Genomic DNA, 17468 nt, shown 5'->3' with positions numbered 1-17468 from the left:
CATCTCCATTATCAGTCATCATAATTTTACCATCTCTGTGCAAGTCTGCAAATTTCTTTATTAAATCATAAGATTCTTAAATTCATCAAGTCTCTCTGTGCCTGGGTCCTCGTCACAAAACATGACATGACTGTTTTGTACATTTTAACACAATTTAATCCCACATTTGTGAAAGAAAAGCAAAACACTTTTTTGAAAAGTCTGTAACAAAACCATCAAATCTGATAAAGGTTATTTAAATGTTGCAAAAGACTGCTACTGCCAAAGAAGAATGGATTGGAATTTTAAAAAAAAATACATATCCTAACCTTAATTACTGCGGGAGAATAATGAATGATGCTCACAGTGAGTAAAAAGTAAACAGTGCATTTTTTGGACAGAGATTCACTTTTAAAGTGTATGTATAATATAATACAGACACATAAAAAAATACACTCCAAAAATAGAAGAGTCCTTGAATTTACAAAATATTATTAAAAAATTTTAAAAATTGAGACACCTTGGCCTATGGTACAATGTATACAATGTACGAAAAGATCTTTACTGCAGATACTACTATGGCTCTGCAGATTTTTTCTTTTCTTTTAACCTATGTCGCCTCACCTTGAGGTTGGCAAATCTGTCTATCACATTTTGGTGGTCAACTCTCTCAAGCATCTCTTTCTCAACTGACATCACAGCCAGGTGCTGGAGTCTGCTTTGACCCATGGTCCTTCTCAGCCAGGTATGAAGCTGACTTAAGACACTAAAAGACCTTTCACAGCTACAGCTGCTAACTGGGTTTGTTAGGGCAACCTGAATAACAGTTTTCAGTGTGGGGAAGATCTGATTATCCAGAAGATTGTACAATGTTAACATATCTGGAATAGCACCAGCCTCACTCTTCAGCTTCAAAAAGTTTTTGGCAACCGTGACTTCCTCTGACTGAAGCTCAATATGGTAATGCAGTGCCAGGGCTGACAACCCAGTTTGTTTTGCAGATTCTGTATAGCAGCTTTAATATAGGGAGAACACAACTTCCAGATTATATGAGTAAAATTAGTTGCTTTTTTTTTTCCTTTGCCAGTTTAACAGTTTCTGTTTTGCCTGTTAGTATTCCCTGTCTGTTTTCTTACCTGGTTCTTCCTGACCTTGTACTTTCTCCTCATGTTCTCCTCTTTCCTCTCTCCCTCTTTGGACTGACAATCATACACAAATAGATTATATTCAATTAGATTACAAAAATACTATTAAGATCACTAATAAAAAAGTCCTCTCTCAGTGTACTTTCAACCAAAAGGCAAATAACTAAACCACATGTACATCTAACAAAAGATATAAATATTGAAACACACAACACTTTTACCTGAATGTGGCTCCTTTTTTTGAAAAAACTTCCTCATATCCATTATGAACCTGGCTGTCTCTCTGTACACACACACACACACAACAGGAGCTATAAGGTTAATGGGCATCCAGTCAGTTAGCTAGTTAGTACCTTGGGTTCAATATCGGCACATGCACATATGAGAAAATAACCAGTTTCTCTCATTACGTTTCAAACAGGACGGTGGTAACAGCAGCAGGCTACGGACAATGTTAAGTTTTAGATTTTAAATAGGCTGTATACATTTCAATGGGAGCAACAGGACGGTCAAATATCGCTGATTTTACTACAGAGCAGGACGGATTGTAGGGTAGCAAACATAGTCGGGAAACACGTTTTCAACCCAGCAGGTTACCTGGATGTAATGTTTTTCAGCTAAAAAGAAACATGACCTGACTCCTACCTAACTATATAAAGAGTAACTGAAGGTTAAATGCAGCTAATATGTCCTGTTTTAAACCAGGCGCTTCCACCTCCGCTCCGCTGCGTTTCAGCCACCATCTCTCTGGCAGCAACGGAGCCAGCTAGAGCCAGAGCAGGGAAGAGCCGAGCTGGAACAAACCATTTTGGGAGTAGGGGAGGGGGGGTTATCTATACTTTTGTTGTTAAAATGTTCCATCTCAATTACGTACTGTATGCTTTTTATATTTTTAGTAGTGTGTCACACAAACAGCAAATATTGCCAAAAAAAGTAAGAAATCTTTGGGGGTGCTTTGATTCGTTTTGGGGGTGCTGAAGCACCCCCAAAAATGGGCTAAAATCGCCCCTGGTTGTGGATGATTACTATACCTTTCTAATGTGATGTCCCTGGCTCTCTTTCCCTCCCGCTCTGTTCCTGTGCTACTGCGAGTGTAACTACCGCCCCTCCCCCATCTACCCAGCGCAAAGCACAAGGCTTGCGTGCTGAGTGAAGCGGAAAAAAGGGTGAGAGAGAGGGTGAGAGAAAGGGCAAAAAAACCCCACGGCTCCTCGCGTCGTTCACTTCAAAGAGTCGGCTCTAAGAGCCGTTTCGTTCGCGACCGACACATCACTACCCAGCACATGATTTTTGAATGTCTAGAGTTGCTGTTACACAGTCTTGCCTAAACATAGTCAATTAGTTTTTAGTGCCTAAACCTAATCAGTGGGTAGAAGTCAAAGTACTTACCCAGTGAAAAATCAATAACAGGTTTTTCACTCCAGTGTAACTGCAGCGCTTTTGTACCCTCCCACCATCTTATTCACAGGATCTTACTGAGTCTTCAACACTCTGTCAAGCATAGTGTGTGATTTTATTACAACTGAGATCTGAGGTCTTTGCTCTGATAGAGGTTACAGTTTTCTCTGTGTTCAGAGAGTAAGGAAACACCAGAGGCAGGAGGCGCAGGTCTGACCCCTTGGACTTTTTGGCCTCTTAGGTGTCTGAAACTAAAAAGCAGTGTGGAGAAGCATGTAGCAGGCTGCTTTCAGAATCACTGCGAATTAATAATTCATTCTTTGTCTTTCTTTTTTTGGGGGGGAAAGAAGTTACTCAAATGTAACTTTGCAGGAAGTCAGAGAAATTGTGATGAATGCTCAAACTGCTCAAACATAAGGGTTTGTTTGTAAACCATTTGCAATGGTTTTATGTACAGCAAAAATAGTTCACAAGATCTCATTTGTAATTATTAGAATTTGCTGTACTGCAGGACAGACATCAGAAATACATGTGTTTGCTGTCAGTAACTCCCTGTGGTTGTGGCAAAGCTTTACCGATTATATTAAGTCAAAGCAGTGCAGACGGATTTCTCCCTGTTGGTTTTGGCTCAGAGGGCGGTGTTACTCTGTGTTATACACTGTGCCACGCACACTGTATCGCTTGGCTGCCAGACCCAGCAGTGGCCTTTGATTACATGAATAGCCTTAGCTGAATAGGTTGGCAGAGAAGACCACCCAAAGGGACAACCTCGTTGCTTTGTGGAGAAGTTAAGAATGCAGTGCTGCTGCTGTGAAAACCTCCCCTATCACTGCCTATGACCCTGGCCCATGAGTGATCGTTGGTGTTTATACTGTGGCTGTGCTGAGAATACCAATGTGAAGCCGACCAAACATGGAGAGAGAGCCTCCACCCTCTTAGTGAGCTGGTGAAATAAACAGAACGTGGATGAAGTAACATTAACTTAAGCCTCCTGGTTGTTAGTGCAGTTCAAGGCTATTTACCTTTCATAGAAGTTTTATGAAGGCTGAAATTGCATTCAGAAAGTCCTCACTTAAGTACACAGTTATTCTTAAGGTAGCAATTAACTCTGATATGGCATTACTGCTTTTTCAGGCAGGTAACACAATGCTAGGCAAAAAAAGTGATTCAGAACAGAGTCAGGGCTGATACTTTATATTTTAATTTTTACTGAAATTTGCCCATTTTAGTGCTATTAAACAAAAAAAAGAAAGCTGGAGCTTAAATGGTGTGAACGCTTTTTCCTCAGAAAACAGGAACTCAGATTTTTAATGCCCTAATTTCACAGTTTTGAAAAAAGAAGAATTCAAACAAAAAAATCTATGCCTAGCTTATTCGAGAATACTTATGCAGAAACACAGAAATTAGTTTAGATTAGTAGCTTCTGTGTTTAAATATGGTCATATTCAAAAACAACCTTTTAAAAGAGGAACCCAAGTGCACGACTCTAAAGACAGACATGAATTTGAGAAACAGCTTTATTTCTGAACTACACAACCCTAGAACAAGATGCACCAATGCAACACAAAACCAAGGCATGACTAGAACTAAGAACTAGACCACACAGCGAGAGGGAAGACATGACAACATGACAAAGAACAGCAAAAGACTCAGACGACATATACACAAGAGGTAATCAGAGCAGAGGACACATCCAGGGAATATGGCTGAACATAATCTAACTGATGGAACATGATGCATAGGAGACAAGGGAATGTCAAAATAAAACAGGAAGTAACATACACTGAGACCTAAGACACGTGAACTTGACACTGGGACTGGGGCAATAAACGGAAAACACACAGAGGGATGAACGTGGGAACAGGAAGGAAACAACACATGGACCAGGACTACAAATGTATCATCTAGACAAGACAGGGAAAGCACACAGACACTAAGAAGAGACGCTGAAGACAGAACACAGAGACAAGACAAAGACAGACTTGATATGAATCATGTGAAATAGCTGTAATACTTAAAATACTGTAGGAGTGAGAAGAGTCAGATTTTATATCAATTTTCTGTTCAGAGGGGTAAACCTGGGCTGGCCTAACAGGCCTCTTAATCCTGTTGTTTTAATGCACCACTGCCAAACATAACCAGTGTTTATTGGTTACTTGAGACATGGAGCATAATAGGACATATTTGGAACTGCCTACAACACGATCTTTGTGGTGTTAAAAAAAAAAGTCTGTCTTGGGACCAGTGTGACTCGCAGAGTTATGAGTTATACCTACCCATCGGTTTGAATCTGAATCTAAAAATACCTTCCTCAGACTCTGACAATGCCTTCTCTGTGCTGGAAGTGTCATGCTCAGTCTCTTCCTGTTAACAGACTCACACTGTGTCTGCAAACTTTGCAGCTTTTGATGATCTAACCTTGCAAAACAAAGAGAAGGCTCATGTCTGGGATTGTGAAGAGAAGATGGGCCAGAAAATCAGAGCAGCTTTTTCTTTTCAGCCTGCTGAGCGCAGAGTGAGTGCTGAAGGTTTAGACCCTCTGCCCACCCTGGCTGACCAGAGGGGAAGGGGAGGGGGAAACAACAGAAGGAGGGATCCTGTGTTGAGCTCAAGGTGAAAAGGGTGCCAAAGTCCTGCAAATGGAGACGAGGGTTTAACACTCAGTCTGACTCTGACAGTTGAGTTGGGAGTTGAACAGTTTGGATGGCTGCACTGTCCTAGCGTGCTCAGCAGACACAAACCCTCTGTGGCTCATTTCCCGCTCTCTCTGCTGTTCTGTCTCTCTCACTGTTTGTCTCGGTTTCCAGTCTTCCCATCTGTATGTGATTTAGGCACAGGCTCAGGGGAGAGGCAGGTCCACTAGGGGAGAGGAATCGGGGCAGGGAGGGAGAGAGAGAGAGAGAGAGAGAGGAAAGGAAGCAGTCAACACAAGTTTGTTTTACAGGACTCAGCTAGGGCCGGGATAAGGGGCAGTGGTGGATCTGGACGTCGCAAGCTGTGGAAAAGCGAAGCCAGAGGGTGCAGCCGATCATAAGGAGCTGCCCAGGGACTTCCCTACAGCCAGAGGACACTGAATGAGACTTAAAAGGAGGATCAGTGGGCAAATACAAATATGGCTGCAAAATCTCTGCCCTTCTGCTTTCTCTGCATCTTCTTATCGACTGCAAGAATAACTTCTGGGGAACAACAGCAGTTAGTTCTCAAAGTAAGACACATTTGGTTTTCCTTCTTTTTGGCTTGTATACTGTGAATGTTATCACTTTCTGACTTTCTTTGAGTTATGATTGAGTATATAGGCTTTTGGAAAGCTGGAAATGATGTCTTGGGAGTTTGGGTTCTTTGCAAAGCTCTCTGAGGACACAGAAACTCCACAGTGGTCTTGCAGTGTGTTCGCATGTGTGTTTATACCATCAGAGGTACCCCAAGGCAACAACTCTGATAGGCTTTGAGTTACTGTATGTGATTCAGGCACAGGCTGCTCCTCCTGCCCCTCCCTGACAGTTCTCTAATGGAAAGCAGCTACAAAATGTTGAGCAACAGCACAGGGAGGGGGCACAATACACAGTAAGGGCATGGAAGCCATTAATGACTACTGGCACACACTCTACAGTTCCATTGGCAATAGTTTTAATACTTCTAAGCTCACACACTTAACTTAAAAGTATTGAATTTATGATCATAATAAACTTAGAGTGTGGGAAAAGATGCATGGAGATAAATAATGTGATAATGTGAAAGTCTGAGGTTGTTGCATGTGCATTTTCACATAATATAAAAACCCTGGCATGATCATACGGCACAACACTGGTCTTCTTTCTTTTTCTTTATGTTATAATACGACTCAGGCCGGTGTTTGTTTGTGAGCTGGTCTTCTGGCAAAGCAGTCAAAGATATGTTTCTTTCCTTCAGTGTTCAAAGAATAACTTGCTATTAGATCCCGAAATCAAAGTTTGCTCCGACCCCACAAGTACTCAAATCTTTGACGGACTTCTAAAAGTCCATTTATGCATCTTCATTATAGGCTGTTCTGTTTATGACGACCCAGTGCCTGATGTAAATACAATGACTGCATTGTCTTGTGCAGCTACTAGACCTCGAAAGTGGTTATGGTTAAGGGCAGTGTTTATGGACCTTGTCTGAGCTTTGCTTTTCTTGTCTAAACAACAGAAAGAAAATATAGCAAAGGTCTGACACAGGACAGTAGAGAAGAAACTGGACTTTCATTTTCTACTCTACTGAAGGGCCTACTCTTCTATTCATCTACTCTTTGCTGGAGCCTCATCAGAAATGGTCTCAGTGAACGAGTACTTGTCATGAAGTCATTCTTCAGGAATAGAAACAGGGAGAAAAAGGCTTAAATATGCCAGTGAGAAAAGGCAGTGACAGGTTTTATCTAGTGGTGAATCCAAACGTAAAATTTTATGTTCATATCATCATCAGTATGTACAGAAGATGTGTGTCTTCAGCCATCTTTAAAACACGCTCAAGGCCCTATCATAGTTTGGGGCTGTATTTCAGCCAGCGGTGTTGGAAGACTTGTCAAAATTGATGGAATTATGAAATCAGAAAAGACTGGTAAAAGAAATTACAAGAAAACCTGTCTAAGAGGGTTCAGACTTTATTGAAGAAAAAAGCTGATTATACCAAATACTGATTTTCAAGCTCATTGGAATTGGACAAACGCTGTTTTTACATTCTATACTGTGTTTCCAAAAAATATATGCATGTTTTAAGTATAAAAAAATGATCGGTGGGTGGTTCAAGACTATTGTATAATACTGCAAATCACTGCAAAAATTACGTTTTTGTGGTGCCTTGGTAATGCTTGGTAATTATTAACATAATATAAATTTATAGTTAGAGATAAATCTAGCACTTTAAGCAAATAGGGATATTTATTAACTATAACTTTACATTGTGATAATAAATATGAGATCTGTATGAGCAAAGTCACTTATAGTCGGGATGAGATTCTCATGACCCAGGGTATATCCGGATGTTCAGAAGAGTTACAATGACTAAATCCACTGTCTGAACATCCCTTCAAGGTCAGTCTAAGTACAGCAGGTAACTCCATTTGGGAGGCAAAGCGGAAATGACATTCAACCCTCAAGCATTAACATTTAATCAACTTATAGTGCCCTTGTGCTAGGAAAATCTCAAAAAGCAGGCAGAAGTACATATATTATAAGCAACAGCACTCTACAGATCCACGATAAGAGCTCCATGTACACACTACATTGACGTGGCATGACTGTACAAATTTGAACCTACATTATGGGACAGGGTGTTGATTTTAGACGAGCTAATCTGTGGAGCCATATAATGTTTTTTGCGTGTGATACCTGCCTTATGGTCCATCCTCAGAGCCTAGGTCAACACACAGATAACACATACTGATAAATACCTAAATGTCAGAGTGAGTGAATCATTGGAAAAGTTATCTTCAGTTAAAAAACAAATCGAGGTTATATAATATACTGAATGTAAGCTTTGTCCTGCCCTCCCAGTGTAGGAGGGCCACAGAGATTGTTCACATTACTAAGCCTGTTCACAGCTGGCAGAGAGCTTCAGATGTTTGTGAACGTTATTAATGCTTTCAGGTTTAAGGTTTTTTTTCTTCAGGTTTAAGTTTCTATCAAGGCTATCAAATCTATTTCTATTTGGCATAATCAAAGGGAAATCTAATAACACAAACACTGTGAGGCCGCAGAATTCATTTGAAAGATGTAGTTTCTGAAATTATGCTTGTTTTAAATGTTGCTCGTTTACCCTCTTTCATTTTTTTAATTTTTTTTTTAAGAAGTGGCTGAGAGGCTATAGATTTTTTTTAAGTTTGTTTGAGCAACATAAGCATTCTTACAAATCAAAGTATGCTGAAACTGTAGTCAAAAGCAATATTCACCTAAATACACCTAAATATTTTGCTGAGAGTAAAGTTGTAAGATTGATCCAAACTGTTTGTCACCAGTTCTGTTCGTAATTGTTATGATCTGAATTTCTAGACTTAACCAAGTGGCAGAAATCCTGGTAAACAAGACTGGTAAAAGAAATTACAAGAAAACCTGTCTAAGAGGGTTCAGACTTTATTAAAGAAAAAAGCTGATTATACCAAATACTGATGTTCAAGCTCATTGGAATTGGACAAACACTGTTTTTACATTCTATACTGTGTTTCCAAAAAATATATGCATGTTTTAAAAAAATCACAAGTATAAAAAAATGGTCGGTGGGTGGTTCAAGACTATTGTATAATACTGCAAATCACTGCAAAAATTACGTTTTTGTGGTGCCTTGGTAATGCTTGGTAATTCTTAACATAATATAAATTTATAGTTAGAGATAAATCTAGCACTTTAAGCAAATAGGGATATTTATTAACTGTAACTTTACATTGTGATAATAAATATGAGATCTGTATGAGCAAAGTCACTTATAGTCGGGATGAGATTCTCATGACCCAGGGTATAAGAAAATTGTTATGATCTGAATTTCTAGACTTAACCAAGTGGCAGAAATCCCAAAAAGTTTATTCTGTTCATCTGGACGTAGCATTCTCAAAGGGAGAAACGTTTCATCCCTCGGTGGCTTCATCTTGGCTTTTTGCAGATGATGTTGTCCTGTTAGCTTCATCAGGTGGTGCTGAGTGTGAAGCAGCAGGAACAAGCATTAGTGCCTCAAAGTCTGAGGCCGTAGTCCTCAGCCACAAAACGGTGGAGGGCCCACCCTGGTCAGGGAGAAGTGGCTATTCAAAGAGTGCCTTGCAGTTTTATTCATGAACAAGGGGAGATTTGGCTTGTCTCTGCCTTAAAAATTGGCTGAGTTTGGTGATTCTCAAGATAGACTGACAAGAATCAGATGAGGTGGTTCAGGCATCTGATTAGGATGCCTCCTGAGTGAGGTATTCCGGGCATGTCCTACCAAAAGGAAGAGCAGACCCATGGCACACTGGAGAGATCACATCTATCAGCTGCCCTGGGAATGCCTCAGCATTTCCCCAGACAAGCTGCATGAGGTTGTGCGGAGAGGGAGGTTTGGTTATCAGTTTAATCTACTTCAGTCTTTATGCTGACCTAAGCTATCTGGTTACCACTGTTTTGTACTTCTTGGGGAAATGTCAGATTATCATGGCGAAGAAATTGAACTGACAAAAATCATATCACAAATACGGTCATATGACATTGATGATTTGTATTCATATCAATTGTAAGAAATCTGTTTTATTAAGTATGAATGTGATTTGCATTTCTCTTCTGTCTTTCTGTTTATGGCCAAATAAACATAATGTATAATGTAACTGTTTGTTCTTCTGTTTAGGCCCTCTTGTAAAAAGACATAGTCCCTAACATTCAAGTCTAAAGATGTCCAAGTCCTAGCAGTATACCATCTGCTCTTCGGCTCTCAGCCCCCCTTCCTCTATTCCCCTGTGTATATGAACTGCAGCTGTTTGACCCATCACAGACTGTCACACAGTTAATAGGTCTGAACTATTTCAGAAGACTTTAATGTGCTTTTACAAATGATAGATAATTGGGATCTTTGTGGTTTTCCCATAAACTTTAGGCTCATTAGTTCTAATAGCTTGAACTAACATTTGGGGCTATTTTATATTTTTTTCCTTTGAGCACTGATCCCATTGCCACAATTAATAGGAGTATGTGTATACATGGAAGGTTTACACATAAGTGTTTACGTGATAATAATAGATGTCTCGGTGGATGCTTTTCCTGTAGACTCAGGGAAGCCTACAGGAAATGGATCAGCAAGAATAAGAAGAGCTCCTGTTTGCAGGATGTTTCACATCAGCTTGCAACATAATAACGTCTTTGTGTCGCAGCCCATCTGTGAATAAATCAAAGGAGAGTATGAATCACATGTGGGTATACACTACTGTATGTCTTTGGAATGTTCCGTCGTCTGGTTATTCTGAATGCAAAGCATCAATATCCAGCAGAGTGAATGGAACAAGGAGATCAAACTATGGTGGTCTTGCAGACTACTGCAAACAAAGTGCTACTGTACACCTCACTGAATGGTGCTGCTTCAGAAAATCAAAGATATTCAGAGGGCCGAGTGTGTGCGTGACGCCTCTGAACTCTTGCATCACATTGTCGTCAGAAAGCCTGGTGAACAAACATCAGACAGGATGTAGTGTTTGGACTGATCTTCTGTAAAATGTCGGGATGCTGCATTTTTATCGTGTTGTGTGTTGAAACTGCTAAATTATCAGCCATCGATTAAAATGCCCAGAAAGTGAGAGCCATGACTGAGAACCCTGGGTCAATAGCATTCTTATATGTTGATAGATAGCACAGGATATGTTAGCGGTATTTATCTGTATTTGGTTCTATAATATTTTAATTTAACTGAACATCAAGCAGCTTCTTGGTGATTAAAGTTAAGCTGCATTTTAGCCACATGCTAAAACAGCATACTTTAAGAAACTGAGAGATGTTACATTTCAAATCAAGGCTCTTATTGTGGTCTATTTTGTAAACTTAACTCTAACCCTAATCAGCTTTAAGAGATTAACTCTGTGCAGTCATCATTAGCGATGACATCAGTCCTAGCCCCAACGCTAAATGCTAAGGTCAGTAGCTCAGTCCCTGAAGAAAATGCACCCGAACATTCTCCCTCTATCACCACTATCAGTCAACATTTTGCATTTAATGAACGAATATTGCACGTGGCACATGACATATACATCAGTTTACCATATAACTGAGTCCTGGTATAAAACTTAGTTATGTGGCAGATTCACTCGTATTAAGTTTTGCTTTACCCTGACAATATACTGTATATAACAGATGGACTTAGCCGCTGATGTTCCACACACTGTTTTTACACTTGGCTTCAATGTTAGTATTTTATTTTCTGTCATGTTATATTTTCGTTTGTTTTTTTGGAGCTGGAGGCGACTATATATATATATATTCAAATTTTACTCATCAAAACTGAAGCACAAACTTCCTATAGCTGCTGTACCACAAACTGTTTGTCAGATGATTCCATTATAAATGCTCCAAGTTCAGTGACTCAAGGAGAAGCCTAAAGGGCAGCTGCCAGCCACATTTGCCTTTGCCAAGATCCACCAGTCAAAGTCTTAAACTTCCAGTAAAGGAACCACAGTTTTAGCATTGTTATTCCACTTTTCACGCCCTGAGGATGTTGTTTAAACACAAGTTTAAACAACCAATCAACTTAACTTTGAGAGTTCCTCGACTCTTACCTGCAGTTAGTTGGGTTAAGTAGACACACTAGAGTTTTCTACAAATTTTTACTTTACAGAAAACTGACATTTCTGTTCCCACTGCAGGTGTGTGGCAGGGGATTTTTCCTCAGTGAGCAAAGCGAATGTCTGCCATGTAACTGTAAGGGGCATGCTGACTACTGTGAAGACATCACTGGCATTTGTATAGTAAGTTGACTGCCTTTCACTCAGTAAGGTGCCCGGGTACACAAATGTTGTCGTAAACATAATATTTCCTCTCGCAGAACTGCAAAGACCACAGCATGGGTGATTTCTGTGAAATGTGTGAAGATGGCTACATTCTGACTCCTGGCCTGGGTGGACGCCACACCTGCCAACCATGTGCCTGCCCCCTCCCCATCCCATCCAATAAGTAAGCTGCTCTGCTGTTGCTTGTGTTGCCACAAGACTGACAGACATCTCAAAAATATTTTCTTCTGTGTGTCCGCCCAGCTTTGCAGTGCACTGTGACAAAGGAGGTGCCACTCTACGGTGCAAGTGCCAAGAGGGCTACTCTGGAAATTACTGTGAGAGGTCTGTGCTGAGAAGGCCTTGAACAAGCAATCAGTAAATTATGTAAATCAATTAAAACATAACTGCATTATCTGCGCATTCAATAAAAAGGTACACTTTACAGACTGAGCAGAGTTTCATGTCAATGCAACACATAAAATATATTTAGGTTCACAACATTCACACTTATTTTATCTTACTTACTCAATATTGGAATGGCCACAATATCTATACAGCATCTAACTTTAACTATAGCTCCAACTGCCATATATAGCCCTAAACTTTTAAACACCACAACATTCATGAAAACATAAGATCTCTCTAAAGTGCAACATCACATACACTGTCATTTATTTGCATAGGACTTATGCTCACACCCAAGATGAATAGATTTTGCTAGTAATTTGCTAAAGCTTATGGATCACTTCTAACTGGTTCATGAGAACAGCCTTAGCTTTGTTTGTTTTGTTTTTTTAAACAACGAGGAAGAAAGTCATGAGCTTTTAGTGATGTGTTAACATTTAAAACTGAATAATGTCCAATTTAGGCATAAAGCTACAACAATCATTAGCTTTGCTTGTCTTGTACCAAAGGTCAAAAAGATTATCCAAAAGTAGATTTTACTTTACTGTGTTAGACAGTGAGGCTCTCAGTCATCTGCAGTTTTCTTCCATCCAGGTGTGCTCCAGGTTACTATGGCAGCCCGATGACGACTGGTAGTTCCTGTAAGAGGTGCGACTGCAATGGTAACACTGACCCCAACCTGATTTTCAACGAGTGTCACAATGTGACGGGCCACTGCCAACACTGCTGGGGTAACACTGCCGGTGCCAACTGTGAGATGTGCGCCCCGGGGTTCTATGGTGATGCCATCAGTGCCAAGGACTGCAGAGGTGGGGATAATGGGTGAATACCCATACTTTGGGGGGTATTTCATATGGGATAGCTAATGTTTGATGCGTGAAAGCATTGTTGCTCAATGTTTTATGGCAGCTCTCACACGATACCCCGACAATGTAATTTGTGTATCTTAAGCCAGTCGCATAGATGGGCGTGTAATGTAATGATGGGAGATTAATGAAGTTTGTTGATGCAGTTGTTCTGGCTGGCTGTTTGACATTCTTGTCATAAACTCAGTGACAGTAGTCAGGCATTCCAACAGTTCACTGCAGACTGCACACACTGAGCTGCACTATTGTGTCACACTGTCCTGAAGTCGCCATAAAGCACTTCAAAGGAGGAATATTTTTTACAACTTATTTACTCAGTTTAACCTCAGCTGCTTGAAAGAGATGACAAAAGGTGACAAAAGTGCAGTTTTTAGCCTCACTCAACCTTGAAGTTGCTCTGTGGCAAAAACACATGGTCTCAATTCCATATCAAGGATTATCGTATGCCTTTAGAGGCCCTGCGAGTCCAAAAATAACCCTTTCCACCATACTCGTGACATAATTTGACCTCTGGTGTTCTCATCACTCCATACATCCCGTGTCTTTTCCAGAGTGCGAGTGTGACAAATGTGGCACCTCTTCATGCGATGACAGGACAGGAGTGTGTCACTGCAAGCCGGGAGTCACTGGACGGCTGTGCGACCAGTGTCAGGTGAGACACAGAACGTGAGCTTCTTTATTGTAGCTCTTATTTCTTCTTTATTAATAAAAAATATGTCCCTTCGTGTACAATTAGGCACTGACAACTAGGCTTAGGCAAGTTCCTGGGTTAGGTAAGAATAATAATAGAAGATCGTGGTTTGGGTTAAAATGCATTTTGTATTCTTGGCTACCATGGTAACACCTTCCAACTTTCTCTGATATCAAAAAAACTTTCTGTCAAAATAGATAAGTTAGAAATTGATCCTCCCAAACAAGCAGAAAGCCTTTTTCCCGACTATTTCATATTCTGTTATGAGACTGGGATGGAGTGGCTACAGGGCAGGACCACCCTTACATCACTCAGCCACTGCCCAGGATAAAACCTCATAGAACATATGAGGAGCAGACTCAAGAAGGCAGTTCAAACATATTATAAATAAGCCAAGATTCTTTAGAAGAAAAGGCCAACATAAAAGCCAAAATAGGTCTAGTTTATTTTTTGTGAGTGTATGTATGCGTGTGTCGATGAAAAGATGAAAGAAGTCGATACATGAGTTCAAGCAAAAGCACAAAAAGCTGCAGTTACGAAATGTCTGCAAGGGTCATTGTGAGGTTAAGGGAAAAGTACTGAAAACAGGGCAACTGTTACATGAAGTGTGAAAGCTGCAGATGAAAGCAGCTGAAATCTCAAGTGAGAACATAAAAAAGATGGAAGCAGTTACAGCTGAATGATTTGTCTAAATTTTTTTTTCTAAGATCTACAGTAGTTACTGCGAACTGTATTTTGACCCTTACATTGACATCTGAGCACAGCATTTATCTCTTATATTATGCACCAGAGCATGCTTCAAAATGAACTGGAACAGCCCAATAACTGGAGTCTAACACTGTTTTTCACTCTTGTAATCTAGGAAGGCTACTCGGGTTTCTCCAGCTGTCAGGGCTGTCGGAGGTGCGACTGTGGGCCAGCTTCCCTCCGGTCCACCTGCCATCCTCTCACCCACAGCTGTCCATGTCGCCCGGGGGCTGGAGGTCGTTACTGCGAGCGCTGTCTCCCAGGATACTGGAACTATAGCCCCTCTGGCTGCCAGAGTAGGTTATCTGCCTGTACACAGTAGGGCAGATAACTTGACATAATCAGCATTTGTTAAAAACATTCAGTGTAGATTCCCAGAGGAAAAGACTGCACTGAATGCTCATGTTCCCACACCCACTGCTGCTGTAATGTTCATTGGATGTGGTAAAAGTACAAACTCTTCACTTAAGTAGAAATAAAAATTGTTTTTAAAAACACTCTGGAAAAAATTGGAATATAATAATATTTTTTAAAAATACCAATTCAACTGAATATAAACTTTTCACATTTTTTGATATTGCTGAGCCGTTAAGAGTGTTGTGTTTTTCAGTTTTACTTTTCAACAGCCACCTTGACGCCCAAGGAAAAACTCCCTTTTAACAGGAAGAAACCTTCGATAGAACCAGACCCATCTGCTGTGGCCGGTTTAAATTTTAAAAGTAGAGAGGGTGTCTCCCTCCCACATCCACACTGGGACACGATCCCATCAGACAGGGGACTGACATCATGAAATTAGATGTGGGTTTTTTGCCTTTTTAATCTGTCGTGTAGGTGCTGGACATAATAATAGAATTGTCTTTTATGTATTCCTCTCAAATGTATTAAACCTAATAGCAATTAGCCTTTTTGGAAAAAGTAAGGGATCCAAAGTAAAGTAAAGCACAGACACCCAAGATTCAATGTAAGGACAGTAACAGTAAGTGTTTTATTTTCTTACTTCTGACCTCGGGTGTTAATGATGTCAGAGGAACATCTGCTGGAAGCTGTGATAGTCTCTGTGGCCAGTGACTATCACCAGAGAGTTCAATGACATCACCCCCCAATTCCAAATCTATATACATACACAGCTGCTAAGGAGTCACACACTAAAGAAACCACAAGACAGATGTGCAGGCCTCAAGCCAAGTGAACATCTGTAGATTTTACATGTCTTGTTTCCAGCTGGTGAAAATTTTAAACTGAATGAAGTGTCTGTTTTTTGTTGGGTTTTTTTAATAGAGTGTGACTGTGAGAGTGGCTTCTGTGATATGCATACAGGAGGATGCCTGGCAGAGTCTTCAACGGTCAACCTGTGCAACATCAGTAAGTGCAACAAACAACAGCAGCAGAAATTCACTAACTGAAGGAAAATTATGTGAACAGCTGTAATCCAAGTTGGGTTTTTCGTTCTTTTTCCTGACTTTAGCTTGTGATCAGTGTATCTGGCATCTGATTAAAGACATGGAGCACTCCAATAAGACACTGGACCAGCTAAAAGTTGGAGTGTTGAACATTACCACAGGTGCTGCTGCTAACGATAGAGTGAAATACTACAACTATACTGCTCATCAACTGCAGGTACATGCACATTTACATGTATTACTGCTATAAAGATAAAATAAAACTGCACTAGTAAAACCTTTTTATACAAATAATGTGCAAAGTGTATGTGTGCTGGGAAGTACATTGCTCATATTGATGAATCTAAGAATTAGTCATGCAGCTTGACATTTGCCACACAAATGTATGAAGCATTTTAGCTTCAGTAGCATCACTGTTTAAGCTCATTGTTTTGGTTTTCGACCTCACAACTTTACTATTTTGATTTGATTTTTCAATTTCAATTTCATTTATATATCGCCACATCACAACAATATTGTAAGGTAAAGACCCTACAATAATACAATTTGCATAGCACCAAATTAGCAAGAATTAGCAACTACATCCAAAACATTCAGTTTCTGTTCATAGTTTACCTTCAAATTAATTCTGATAGTTCGGCTTTATTTTTGCATAAATATATTACAATGTTAGCTCTATCATAGTTGTAGCTTCCTTTACATTTTTAGCTTTAAATGTGTGGAATGTAAGACATTTCTACAGAGACAGACAGAAATGCTGCTATTTAAATTCTGATGCATGAATTCCTGCAGTGAGTTTTCACCATTTCTACTTCACTCCTGTCTTCCTTTCAGGCTGGGTATCGAGTTTGGAGAAACAAGTCGTCTGTAGTGCAGGCCCAGACTGAGGAGCTGAAAGAGGCCGCAGATGTTGTGGTACTGGACATCAGAGAGCTAGGGAAATCGGTGAGCACCATCAAACCTTTAGATGTTTAAAGCTAGTGTTTGTGTGTCTGCAGTCTAGCTATTTTTTCACTTATAATAATGTAGAAATTATATTACTCAATATCAACTTGCAGGTCATACTTTCCCGATGCATATTCTTATGCTTTTATAAATAATAACCTGTCACAGCATTTAAGATGCTACATTTATTTACATTTATTAAAATGTTTGATTTTAGGCTTTGACTTATCTCTTTATTTGTGGCTTTTCAGGAAAGTGTGGTGAACATTCTGTGGAACATGTTGGATAATGACACACTGGAGACCTTCACACTCGCTGAACAGCTCAGCATAAGTCTGACTGATCTAAACATACGCATTGAAGGTATCGAACAACTGAGCTCAAACGCAAAAGCCTGTTTTGTTGCTGTGTCCGGTGAATTAAATAGTGAAATTGTGTGCTACGTCTAAA

At 40.0% G+C, this 17468-nt stretch overlaps 1 protein-coding gene across 1 annotated transcript in view; it reads left to right on the top strand.

The window, feature by feature from the left end:
* The first annotated feature begins 5158 nt into the window (after nucleotides 1–5158).
* Nucleotides 5159–17468, top strand: part of lama4 (laminin, alpha 4) — a 32762-nt gene continuing 20452 nt past the window's right edge. The window contains exons 1-11 of the mRNA XM_063495680.1: nucleotides 5159–5727; nucleotides 11839–11940; nucleotides 12018–12145; nucleotides 12226–12306; nucleotides 12964–13178; nucleotides 13787–13887; nucleotides 14789–14969; nucleotides 15952–16035; nucleotides 16139–16290; nucleotides 16908–17018; nucleotides 17270–17381. Of these exons, the coding sequence (XP_063351750.1) occupies nucleotides 5635–5727; nucleotides 11839–11940; nucleotides 12018–12145; nucleotides 12226–12306; nucleotides 12964–13178; nucleotides 13787–13887; nucleotides 14789–14969; nucleotides 15952–16035; nucleotides 16139–16290; nucleotides 16908–17018; nucleotides 17270–17381 (1360 nt within the window). The 5' untranslated portion in view covers nucleotides 5159–5634. The remainder of the gene's footprint in view (nucleotides 5728–11838; nucleotides 11941–12017; nucleotides 12146–12225; nucleotides 12307–12963; nucleotides 13179–13786; nucleotides 13888–14788; nucleotides 14970–15951; nucleotides 16036–16138; nucleotides 16291–16907; nucleotides 17019–17269; nucleotides 17382–17468) is intronic.

The sequence above is a fragment of the Pelmatolapia mariae genome, linkage group LG15 (genome assembly GCF_036321145.2).
Source record: "Pelmatolapia mariae isolate MD_Pm_ZW linkage group LG15, Pm_UMD_F_2, whole genome shotgun sequence".
NCBI lineage: Eukaryota > Metazoa > Chordata > Actinopteri > Cichliformes > Cichlidae > Pelmatolapia > Pelmatolapia mariae.
The sequence above is the reverse complement of the archived record's forward strand: the minus strand, read 5'-3'. Positions and strand labels throughout refer to the sequence as shown.